Genomic DNA, 13,328 nt, shown 5'->3' on the forward strand with positions numbered 1-13,328 from the left:
AACTTCTAGTTTCCTGAGTGTTTTTTATCATGAAAGGGTCTTAGATTTTGTCAAATGCTTTTTGTGTGTTAATGGAGATGATCGTGGTTTTTTCTTTCATTTTATTAATGTTTTGCATTACATTGATTTTTGGGGGCTGAACCCCCTTGCACCCCTGAGATAAAACTCACCTGGTTATGGTATATAATCCTTTAATATGCTGTTGGATTCAGTTAATATTTTGATAAAGATTTTTGCACCTATATTTATAAGGGACATTGGACTGTAACTGTCTTTTCTTGTGATATCTTTATCTGGGGGCAATGGAGAAGGGAGCTCCAAAATTCTGAGCAGAACCAAGAAGGCAGTTCCAGAATATGTGAAGGCAGAACTGTCAGCCCCATCAGGTCAGCATGGCCTCGGGGACCACTTGGGAGGGCACTGGTGGTGTGGAATCTCTGTGCAGACGGGACTGTTGGGGAGGATGCTCACTGATGTGTCCTGAACACCTAATAGAGAACCTGGCACATAGTATATGCTCCATCGATAATTGTGGAATGAGTTGATGAACACAGGTGGAACTCATCCAGTATGATTCTGTTTACGTGAGGGTCAAAAGCTGGCAAATCTAGACTCTGTTGTTCAGGGATATATAGACTGTGTTACCTTTGGGCTTGTGCAAGAGGCTGGGAACGACCAGGGGAACCAGCTAGGGCGGCCAGAGTTCTATTTCTTGATTGCGGTGCTGCAGCGCCCCCCTGTGGTCAATGAGGACATCACGGCCCAGTGGTTGCGGGGATTTCCCTGGTTGTGGCCGCTGCTCACAAGGGCCAGCCTGTTCTGATGGCCGTCTAAGCATCTCTGGGCTTCTGCTCTGCTCTGAACAACAGCTGCTGTGACTGTTGAGAGGGGCTCTGTGCCGGTCAGTATACTCACCCCAACTTCCAGGCTCTGCAGTCAGATTCAGAGACTGGCATGGCAGTGCTGAAAGGGGCTGCCTTTGGAGCTCATAACCCAAGCCCATCCTCAGATGCTTCTTAAGATCCAAAGCCCAGCATCCAGTCCTCAGAAGCAGAGCCGAACTGGGGGGAAATGAGTGAGGTGTACAAGATGTAAAATGTAAGGAGAGACTTCCTTGCCAGTTTGTGCAAGTGCTGGGTGGGCACTTTCGTGATCCTGAGAGTAGGCACCCCCACCCACCTCACTCTAAACCCAGCTCCGCTCAGAAGTCAGAGAACACTGCAAACCTACATGCATTCACATTGATGCTGAGCTGCAAATGGGTTAGCTTTGAGTGATTTTCACCCAGTAGGGCCCTCCACCCTGTTCCAGGGATGGGACCTGTGTGGAGGGCCAGTTAGACTGCAGGCAGCTCTTGGATGACTAGAAGTGTCAAGGCAGAGGTGAAAAGGCTCAAGGCATAAGCTCTCAGCACTCTGATTGGGAAGGGAGCCAACAGATGGTTCCAAGGCTAGCCCAAATGAACCAGGTCTTGGTAAGGACCTGGGCCTGCGTTCTGGTTCTGCCTGAGACAGGCCATGGCAGACCTGGGTTCGTATCCTGATTGTGACAAGTGTACCATCTATGGCCCAGACACACTGCTTACCAACACCCCCAACGCGCACGCACGCGCGCACACATACACACACACACACCCCCAGACATCACTAACAGGATACTCAGTCATTGGTTTTTTAGTGACGACAGCAACTCAGAAGACTGTGAACTGAAGGAGAGAACCTGGTTTCAGGCCTTCTGGCTACACAGTGTAAATATGTATTTGTTGAATGTACGCTGAACTGATTAAGCACCCACTGTGTTCCACAGACCCCATCATGTCCTTAATTTAGGTTTTCACTTTTACTCCTTACCGCAACTTCTGTGGTCTCCCAAAGAACCAGGAAGTCTGGCTGGAAGTGGGTGTTGGACCAGGAGTCTGGCTTATGATACGCTGAGCCTCAGGTGCTTATATAATACCCATATGGAGGCAGGAGGAAGTGCAGGCAAGGATTTGGCTTGGAGATAGAGACCCGGGGGGTTTCAGCACACAGAGGGGTTCTGATATTAACTCACAGAACCTTCACCACCTTCACCACACTGTGAGGTAGGCATGGTCTCACGCCCACATACAAGTCCAAGGCAGACAGGCTGATGGACAGGACTCTGGGAAGGTATATTTTATACTTATATTTATATATTTATATTATATATACTTATATATTTTTACTTATATAAGTATTTATACTTATATACTTACAATTCAACAGTTGGCCTAAAGTTCTGTGCTCTTAACTACTCTAGGTTAAGAACGTTGTGAGCCTTCAGGCCCTGGTTAGACAAGCATCTGTTGAGCTTGTGCTGCTGGCCAGTGCTGCTGACAGTGGTGAGAGGAGCCAGCAGTTGCCCAGGAGAACCCCCTCCACCCCTAATACCTCCCCTGGCCAGACAGTCCCATCATTAACCCAACTCCCAACCTGAGGATCCCTAAGGGATCACAGAGCATGCGGAATTGTATGCAAAACTACCCACATTATGCTAAGTGACATAAGTCAGACAGGGAAGACACATACTGAATTCTACCACTTAATAGTAGAATCTTAAAAAGGCTAACTCAGGAAGAGTAGAATGGTAGTTGTTAAGGACTGACCGGAGCTCCATGTTGTGGTTTCCTTCTGAGGAGGCTTTGCTTAGAGCCAGAGATTTGAAATGGGTAAGCTTCTCCCATAGGAAGTCTAGACCCAGGGAGGAAGGACCTCAAGGGTGCTGCAGGAAAAGTAAGACTATGTATGATCTGTGGCAACTGTGACTGAGGGATCCAAGACTAGCAGTGCTGAGGAAAATAAGTGAGAGAGGAAAGGGATGAATTCCTACCCCCGCCGTATGACTAGGGCCAGTTCCTTTCCCTTTCTAGACCTCTTTTGTGATCTAGGAACTGAGGACCTGGGATTAGGTCATCTTAAAATTCTAGTTCCCACCCTAACATCCTAATTTCCTAGCTTGAGAGCATGAACTAGCTCTGATCTTTGCATGATGCACTTGGAGGTATGAGGGGTGAACTACAGAGGGCTAGGGAGTGGCCGCCAGGGCCCACATGGGTACTGGCAACTCTGCTGTGGAGAGAAAGTCCCTTTGCACCCCTCTGGCTCTCTGCTCTGGGGATGAATCTTGGAACCAACGCACAGTGGGGCTGAATGTCTACTGGGACAAATCACCCTAAGCCCACTACACTGCTCTCAAACCAACAATGAGCAAATTTTCTTGGGCCTTACTGACATGAGCTCCCTTTTTGCCCCTCCTGCCTTTTCTTGGTGCTGACCACAAAAGCCCTTTCTTAGGGTTCATTTTTTAAATATTTAATATTTTAAGAACAGAAATAACATTAAAATAAATGTTTGTGGAGTATCAACATACATTTTTTTAAAAATATTTTATTTATCCATTTGAGAGAGAGACAGAGAGAGTACAAGCAGGGGGAGAAAGAGAAGCAGACTCCCCGCTGAGCTGGGAGCCTGACATGGGGCTCAATCCCAGGACCCTGAGATCATGATCTGAACTGAAGGAAGGTGCTTAACCATCTGAGTCAACCAGGTGCCCCAACATACTTTTTTTTTTTTTTTTTTAAGTGCAAGCCCTGGGGTACCTGGGTGGCCCAGTCAGTTAGGCGTCTGCCTTCGGCTCAGGCTGTGACCCCAGGGTCCTGGGATTGAGTTCTGCATCCAGCTCCTTGCTTGGCAGGGAGCTTACTTCTCCCTCTCCCTCTGTGGCTTCCCCTTGCTTGTGCTTTCTTTCTCAAATAAGTGAAATCTTTAAAAAAAAAAAAAAAAAAAGTGCAAGCCCTATCTCCCAAGGCTTAAAGAACAATTACCCAACTACAGTCCACTTTCCTGGATTTTCTGTTCTTTTTCTTCAGATTTTAACAACTGTAATATATAGTATCTTCTCCGAAATCTGTGATTGTCTTGGTAGCCCATTAACCATTCCCCTCCCTTTGGGAACCCACAGCCTTCTCAGGTCCTGCCCTCTCCAACTCAAAATAACAGTCAGTGTGAGCAGCAGGGAACAGCCAGACCATTCCTGCTGGTGCCAGAGAAAAAGTCCACACTTGCATCCATCCTCTCTGTTCAGAGAGCTCCCATATCTTTCCAGTGAGTCACTGTGTTCAAGTTAGAGTGCTTTGGTTGCTTAATGCTAAATCTCTTTGAGGAGAACTTCCAGCATAGCTGACAGAGCCCAGGTTCCTGCCTCACCCTGTACATGCATTAGAGCTGAAGAAAAGCTCTTTGGTTTTCGAAGCCCATTGCCATCTATTTTCCAGGTGGGAGGGGAAGGGGAGCAGGAAACAGGCTGTTCTCAGAAACCTTGCTGACCTCCTGTGTTGTGTATGACTCTGTCCAGAAGCAATGTTCTTCACAGGGATGGTATGACGGAGGACAGCTACTGCTCTCTACCAGACACTGCACCACAGGCAATTCACCATCCCATCCCAGACAAAGAAACGGAGGTGCAGGTTTGTTAAGCAATTTATTCAAGGTCTCCTGGTACTGAGTAGTAGAGCTATGTTTCTGCTGTGCCACGCTGCTCCTGGGAACAACCACTCTGCCTTCTAGGATATGCTGGGAATGACCAATGAGGTTTTTTAAACTTTGAAAATGCCTCTACTTCCAAATTTGTACCACACATACCAAAACGGACACTGAAAACTGGTGCTGCTTCTGATCATGGCTTCCACTTGGTCTCTTGTGTTCTTATTAATAGCAACTCTGACCTAACAAAAGTGCAGGTATTACACTTCCAAGAAACTGAAAACAGTTCATAAGAACATAAATGTTTCACAAAAGCTTTATTTGTGGTTGCATCTACAGTTCTCATGTCAGTATATAGACAGTCAGTTCAGTGCAGTGCTTCTAATATAAGTCATATAAAACTGTGGAACACAATGAAGAATAGTGCACTTGATATAAAAATAAATTACACTTTAAAAGCTACTGCAAAGCGTCACACATATAAAAAGTAAACAAAATAGTTAGTGAGGTCCTTTCAACTATCATATCCAGAAAAGAAAATACACTCACAAAAATAAGAAGAGCAAGGGGTCTGTACTAAAACACCTCCCTGATAAAAAGAAATTCTGGGAAGTGACTGAATCATTGTTTCAAGCAGCATGATGAAGAGACTTGCGTATCCTACCTTAGAACTGGAAATAATTACAGCTCTACCAATATGCTAACACAGCAGACAGAGTTTGGCTCAGGACAAATTTCTATAATCCAAACAAACTTTTTCATCTCACTGAAGGCTGACAGATAGGAAAAGATTCCAACTTTCTTCTGATCATTGAAAACCCAGAGTGTTTACATTTTTGAGAGGAAATAGGGACAAATAATAAAGAAATACACCTTCTTCGGTCTGCAGAAGATTCCAGGCTTCGAAGCAACTGAAAGGCTGAAGGCAAGACTGATTAGAAATTGGTGAGGCCTCCCAAACACTCTCAGAGCTGGGAGACCCAGGACTGTACCTTGTCCATGTGTAAATGAGGATGGCAACGTCTAGAAATGTCAGGTGCCTCCACGTGACAGCTGCTGTTGCAGAACCTATGTGAGTACTCCTCTGCCTCCCAGGGAGCCACGCTGCCACACCACCAAGTGTGGACTTGGGAGTTGGCACCTGTCTTTGTAAATGCACCGAGTGGAGCACAGCCAGCCCATGCGTGTACTATTGTCTGTCCACTTGTGTGCTTCGGCAGTGCAGCTGAGCCATGAAGTACTAACTGTCTCTACTCTTCACAGAAAACCTTTGCTCATCCCTGCTCTAAGTGAGAAGACAAGAGCTTTGCTTCTCAAGACCCTTACTTACAGAAAAAAATGGAAGATTTTTCTCAGTGTAAGTGATGCCAAATAATTCTGCTCTAACAGAGTCTCTGATGTGACCCCTGAGCTTTCATTCTGGAGCTTTTGCAAGAGAAGACAGGGGTGCTGGTTTTAGCCAGAATTGGGAAGCATAAGAGAACAAGCAGTCAAGATGCAAGCAACCACCCAAGAGCTTTCACCCTTAACTGCCCACAGAGCATCTGTGATTGTGCAAAAACAGATAAAGGTGAAGATAAACAGTAGGCTGTAAGAAATATTTTTAAACAGAATTTTTCTTAAAACAATATAAACTTTTTAGGAAAGCTGTTAATGGTATGTCTAAATTTATCAAGACCAAAGGAACCCAGTTATTGCTTTGTTCAGCAGTGTTTCTCAAAGGGCAGGCATGGAAGAACAATGAGCCCCTCCAGAGTATACGAAGGTGATACTACCAACAACAGTTAAGAAGTAGGATCTCATTTATCATTTCACAAGTTTAAAAGAAGAGTCAAGGGCAGAAAGCTGAAACCTACCACTCTTATTTTAAACCATCATGCCAATTGTTCCTTCCCCTACCCAGGCTATCAAACAGCCTGATTTGAGGTTCCTCTCCTTTCCGCGCCCCCAAGGCCTGTAGCAGATGCTGACCACGTGGCACTGTACTAAGTGTTCCTGGGGCAGAGCACACGGGGAGCCGTGACACAGGGGCAGCAGCACCAACCTAGTCCTTGCAAGCCTCACAGACCCACGAGGCCTGGCAAGACAACAAAAGAAGCCCTGCCACTCTCTCAGCACCAGCCTCGAATCTGCTCCCCGTCACAAGTTCCATCATCACTGATCCTAATGAGTTACCACAGGCAAATCTGGTACTGGAAAATCTGGGAAGAAAGTAACCACAGAGCAGCTGAGCCTGTGGCTAAAAGCCTTCTGTTATTTGTTGCCAATCTGGCTCAGTTATCTCAGCTATAAATCACCTCCAAACTACCTTCAAACGGAAGAATGCGAACAGCTTTCTAGCTGGAGCCCTCAAATCAACTATTGTTCTTGTTCTCTTTTCAAACGAGTTCTCATTACTTCTGACTCAATTAAATGTTGCCAATATTTCTTTTTAGCTACACTTACTAAGGTGCATGGGAACCTCACTCTAGAGAAAAACTTCCTGTCCAACTAGCTGTCGTTTTCAACAGCCAGTAAGGTTCTTTCATCTCATCTGAGGATCAGAACTTTAGTTAATCAGATGATTCTCGGATGTGCAGGTGGGTTTTAATCTTTGTAGGGGAGGACTATGCCCTGAAGGTCAACAGCTGGTCATGCCACCAGAGCTGTCCCTCCTCCCACTTTGATGTAACTGACCTGCCTTCTTATGCACTATTATCTCAAATCTCACTCTGCTCACATTCTTTACTGACGCACATATATCAACTTCTCTCTCATCACAGGGACAGACTTTTCCCATCCCTCTCAGACACATTCACCAGATATCCTGAGCCTTGCCATTCTCTCCCCTCCACTCTCAGATGAGCAAGAACAGGATCAGTGTGACAGCAGCTCTGGGGAAGGCACCAGCAGCAGTCATGACAGGGAAGTTATACATGACCGGTATCTAAACTGCGAGGGCTAATTCATCATTAAAATATTAATTTCCATGTTCACCAGTTTGTGTCAGGACAAAAGACAAAATTTCCTCCTTTTAGCCTGAGATTAAAGTAAATTTTAAGAAAGTCCTTTTCAATATGCCAACTGGCAAGAATATGGGTACCCAAAGACACAAAGATTATAGAATATATTCAGGAACTTATTCTTAAGTTGTAAAAAGTTTAAAATAAGGATGGTGCTGCCTCCTAAACTGGACGGGAAGTTTAGGCCTTCCAAGCTAGTAATACCTTAGCTGCTCTGTGGTTAGATGCACAACTTCAACCTTCCAGTACATCTAGAATTGTCAGCACCCTGAAAATTTAGATGTCCAGTCCCGCATGTTTTGGGTCAGGCCCCTGGTCAAGTCCTTGGTTCTGCGTGTCACTTACAGCTGTGAGAAAATTTGTTTTACAATTAAGAATTGGCAAGAGTTCCACCAATGAAATTCACAAGCTCGGCACAATGGCTAAGGGGAAGCAGCCAGCAAGAAGTGCCAATTTTCTTTCCTTCAGCAAAGTTGTTCTGTGCAAAAGTGGTTTCCAAACTCTACAGCTCCCTGGGAAACAGCACAAGATTAAAATTCCTGAGCTTTCCAGACACTAATGTGTGTTTGCCTAGCACATGACTATGCTACAGGGAACACAGGACAGTCCAAACCATGGAGTTTTAAGTATCACACAACTGGATGTTCTCTTGTGCTGAGCAACATAAATTAACACCCAGTTATATACATAATACAGGGCATAAAACTAAACATCAAATTCGAGGTGGTATGGTTTGACACCAATCCTTGATCACAGGGATTAACAACAATGATACCAATATGGTTTCTACCTCATCCTCATTTCAACAGCAACTGCAGTTTACCTCCTGCATTCTGAATTTTTAAAGCTAAAACAAGTGTTCTTCTGGAAGTCAGGATGGCAGGAGGTTATTTTTATACTCTTCTTCATTTTCTATATGCAAATGTGCTACTTTTACATACATACAGATTTTTTTTTTATACCCGAAGTGATTAGGAATTAGAGACCTTTTAAAATTAACACAAAATTCCTAATGTAAGGTGAGATACCAGTTCTTACAGTATGCTAAGTACAGTTTCAGAATAGGTGTTCAAGAAACAAAACCCCCTCAACTCCCAATTGCCTATTTCTGTCTTGGTATTTTGGTTTTGTTTAGTTTAGTTTAGTTTATAAATTCTAAACTGATTCAGCTTATATTAAAAGGAAATGAAGTCTATATCCAAATCAGTGCCAGTGTGGAGAAGTGACTGTTGTCTCCATCCAGCTGAAAAGTTAGAGAGTATGTGTGTGGTGCATGTGAGGGCTTCCTGTGGGGAAGCAAGGCTTAAAAAAAAAAAAAAAACCAACAAACCAGGATGCAAAATATGCACAACTGATTTCTCTGTATTCTTCTCAAGGTTTAGCTTACCTTAACGTAAACTTAGGAGTACTAAGATAGCCAGTAAGAAGCCAAAAGTATAGGAGACACCTGAAAACCTTCTGTACTCTAAACTTCTCTTAGTACTGTAGTAATTATAAACACTGAGGCCTCAAACTACCTACAAGGTGTCCTCATTAATTTCCTAAACTCCTGATTTCCAGTACTGCATGGATAAGGGGAACTTCGCTTACAGGCATTCAGATCAAGGATACTCATCCTGATACTAGAGAGAGAAATAACATTCAAAAGGCTATTACTGACTACCAGAGACAGCCTGGTTATGGAGGGGTTATGAACAATTATAACCACTAGATGGAGCCAAGAGTTCGAAGAAACAACAGGGAAAAATAATTGCCTTGTTTCAGAATATACAACTTAAATACAATTATAGAAAGTAAAGACCAGATGCCCTCATTTGGGCAAATATGTAGTGTAATTTAACCCTTCCAGCTGGACGGAAAATGATTTTCATTGAATTGAAGTCAAATTTGGGTGAGCTTTTTTACTCACAACTAAGGACAAGCTCCTGAATTTGAACATTCCAACAGAAATGGATTCAAGGACGGACAGCTGCAGAGCGCTGAATATTCCAGTTACAGGTGAGAAGGAGCCAGTCCCTCAGAGCTCAGTTGTCAGTAAACACTTTTGCTTCAAGACTGTTTCTTCCGCCAATGTTGGAAGAGAGCTGAAAGGAAGAAAGAAGGAATAATTATTCAGTGAAACCACTGGGGTGGGAGCAATGTGCATTTCTTCACCAGTGCTAAGTGGAGCACGTTGAGAGTAAATTACAGACCTAAATGACCATGCAACACCTAATTTACCAATGAGATATTTACAGAAGGGAATTTTCTAGATAAATGATACTTATTTCATCTTGCAATGAAATCTAAAAGATATCAATTTCCCCTACTGCCTTGAATAAAACATACCAAACACTTAATCATTTCCTAATGTCAGGGTTATTATTATGAATGGCAAGAACAGTACTGTGGTGAGCATGACAGTAAATCTGCTCAAGATATACCAAGGTCAGTGGGAACACTGTTCTGTGCTTTACACAGATAGTCCCAGATGGCTGTGGCTGAGTTCCCACCTAGTTAATCTGCTTTGTCAGAGTTATGTGAAAAATAAAAGGATATGGGCTTTGCATGAGCACCCAAGAGTCTCTGCCATAGCTGAAGAGCATGAACGGAGGCAAAGATGTAATATCATCTATCTTGGTTTCATTAAAACTTAATATCAAAATATGTAGTACAAAGGACAGAATTTAACATGTCAAAACTACGAACAAGCTTGATAGTTGAAACAGCCGTCATGTGTAACAGCCCTCTCCATTTCTACTACATAGAGACAAATACTTTTTCAACAGTTGTTTTTTGTTTTTGTTTTTGTTTCTGGCATTTTCTTTCACTTTTCTGTATCTCTGTTTCTTCAAGTGTTGTCTCTGGGATTTGTTATAAATGCAAATTCTTAGGCACCATCCCAGACAAACTGAATAGTAGGCTCTGAGGATGGGACCCAGTAAGCTGTGTTTGTTTTAAAGATTTATTTATTTAAGAAAGCGCATGCACAGTGCATGTGCATGAGTGAGAGAGGCAGAGGGAGAGGGAGAAAGAATCTCAAGAAGACTCAGCCACTGAGTGCTAAGTGTGGAGCCCAACACTGGGCTCAGGCTCATAATTCTGAGATCACGACCTGAGCTGAAACCAAGAGTTGGATCCTCAACCAACTGCACCACCCAGGACCCCCTAAGCTGTGTTTTAATAAGCCCTCCAGGTGATTCTGATGTACAACTAGCAAAAGTCCAGGGGCCTATTTCCTAGTGACTTCCTGCCATGGACTATAAAAGCTTACCATTCTTAGAACCCACTTACCAGCTCCCCAATCCTTCCTTCCTACCTTTTCAACACAGTTAAATGAACAATTTTCAAGATGTTAATATTCAGTGTTTGTTGTAATTATGCAAATATTTTCACAACTGATATAAGCATATTATAGTTTTTCTTATATAATTTGCTCTTCCTGGATTGAAGAACTGCTTCCTTTTTTTCACTGTTTGTTCCATTTTCTGTACTTATTTCTAATTTGTCCTTAAGCTTGCAGCTAGAACCATGGACCTCACCATAGTACATTCAGATGTGTAATTTAACTTTTCAAAAACTGGGGTAGACCACATATTTGTGTTTTTTTCTTGGCAATATCCTTCTTGGAACTCTGTACCCCTTCTTCAAATCTGTACAGAATTGTTCCTAGACCAGTGGGGAAGCTGCTGCCTCAAAACTTTCTTCTACCTTCCTCCTGGTCAGTTCCTATACCTGTTTCCTGTGTCTTCCTCCTTGGATAATCACCTTGTTTTAATGAAACACATCCTCTAGTAGGTAAATGCCTGAGTAAAACCGCATGGGAAGTATATATTTTAGAGAAACTCCAGGTCTACTCATTCTAATCTCACACTTACCTGACAGTCTGGACATCTAGATAAAAAATAATTTTCCTCCAGAATTCTGAAGGCATTGTTCCATTAACTTCCTGCTTTCAGAGAAGTATGCGTTCATTCTGATTACCAATCCTTTCATGTAATCTTTTTTACCTCCCTCTCTGAAGACTTGCATATCCTTTCTTAACTCTGATATTCTGAAATTTTATGATGGTCCTTGGCGTTGGCTATTTTCATTCTTTGTGCTAGGTACTCAGGCCCACTCAATCTAAAAACTCAAGTACTTTTTGGTGCCTGGGTATCTCAGTCGTTTAAGTGTTTGCCTTGGCTCAGGTCATGATGTCGGGATCCTGGGATCAGGCCCATATTTGGCTCCCTACTCAATGGGGAGTCTGCTTTTCCCTCTCCCCCAGCTCATGCTCTGTCTCTCAAATAAATAAAATCTTAACAAAACAAAACAAAACTGAAGTACTTCTGAGAAATCTCAATTCCTCTAACAATCTTATTTATTCTTCTTTCTGGTTTTTCAATAATTCATATATATTGGGCTGCCTGGACCAATTCTCCATTCTCTTCTGTCCCAGTTTTCATCTTATTCTTCTACTTTTTTGGGAGATTTCCTCAACCTTATCTTCCACACATTCCTTGGATTTTACTCTTAACATGGTTAATAATTTCTAAGAACACTGAGGATTCTGTTTCTTTCCTTTTTCATTTCCTGTTAGTGTTGCAGGGATACAGCATCTCCTCTCTCATAAAACTATCACTTGGGAAGTTTCTGATGCTCATGTTCCCTTCTGTCCTCCCTGCTTCTTTTTCAGCTTACTGGTTTCAGGTTTTCCTCACCCTTCTGGAAATCTTTGGCTCTCTTCACACTTATGAGGAAAGCACCTATTCATATTTAAAAGTGAAGCGCTGGACTACACTGGATTACATACCAGAGAAAGGTTGAAGAGGACTCCACAAAACTGTGTCTAGACTTTAGACCCACAGAAAAGGAGATTATAAATGTGTGTTGTTTTAAGATGCTAAATATGTGACAATTAGCTACACAACAAACTAATAAACATAATTATGTTTACACAATTATCTATATTGCTATTTATGTAGTTGACTATTAATGGGGTTTTGGAAAGTTTTCAGCTTGGGCTATTATGAATACAGCTGCTATAAACATTCTTTTACATGTCCTCTGATAGACATTTATTTATATTTCTACTGGTATGTATATAATAGAATCACTGAGTCACTGGGTATGTTCAGCTTTAGTAGATACCGCCAAACCTATTTCCAACATGGTTATTCCAATTTAAAAAGTTCCAGTTGTCCCATACCTTCACCAACACTTGATACTAGGTGTCTTTTTCACTTCAGCAATTCTGGTAATAGAGAGTGGTCATTACATGGTGGTTTGAATTTGTATTCCTCAATGACTAGTCAAGTTGTACACTGTCATGTATGCTAATTGACCACCTGGATAACCCCTTCTGAATTGCCTTTTCAAGTCTTGCCAATTTTTCTATTTATTTGTTTTTTTCTTATTGATTTATAAGAGATTTATATATTCTAAACATATAAAAGATTCTTTCCTTTGGCAAAGAAAGATAGATGGAGATCAATGGGGAGGAGGGAGGAAGTGCAAGTATTTTCTCTCTCTGGCTTCCCTTTTTGAGATCTTGAAATCATTTCTTTTAGTGAACAGAAGTTCTTGATATAATCCAAGTTATTGATTTTTTTCCCATTATTTAAGCTTTTGACCTGTTTAAAAAATATTTCCTGATCTCCAGAATGTTTGCTTATATTTTCTTCTAAAAGCTTTATTATCTGATGTTTCACATTTAGATCTGCAATCAATCTAGAATGGATTTTTGTGTATGGTCTGAGGTTGGGTCAAAATTCATCTTTTCCCATGTGGGTATTTAATTTGTCCAGCTGATTTACTAAAAAGCCATCCTTTCCCCGAGAACCACACCATCCTTTTTTCACAA

The 13,328-nt window shown here is 42.2% G+C and overlaps 1 protein-coding gene across 8 annotated transcripts in view; it reads right to left on the reverse strand.

Moving 5' to 3' along the window:
• Nucleotides 1–4,800: 4,800 nt before the first annotated feature.
• EPB41L5 (erythrocyte membrane protein band 4.1 like 5) overlaps nt 4,801–13,328 on the reverse strand; it is a 145,822-nt gene continuing 137,294 nt past the window's right edge. For all 8 annotated transcript variants that reach the window (XM_004759768.3, XM_013060076.2, XM_004759766.3 and 5 more), the window contains one exon: nt 4,801–9,588. In XM_004759768.3, the coding sequence (XP_004759825.1) occupies nt 9,522–9,588 (67 nt within the window). In that variant the 3' untranslated portion in view covers nt 4,801–9,521. The remainder of the gene's footprint in view (nt 9,589–13,328) is intronic.

This window comes from Mustela putorius, unplaced genomic scaffold, assembly GCF_011764305.1.
Source record: "Mustela putorius furo isolate JIRA1106 unplaced genomic scaffold, ASM1176430v1.1 tig00003867_pilon_pilon_pilon, whole genome shotgun sequence".
NCBI classification, from domain to species: domain Eukaryota; kingdom Metazoa; phylum Chordata; class Mammalia; order Carnivora; family Mustelidae; genus Mustela; species Mustela putorius.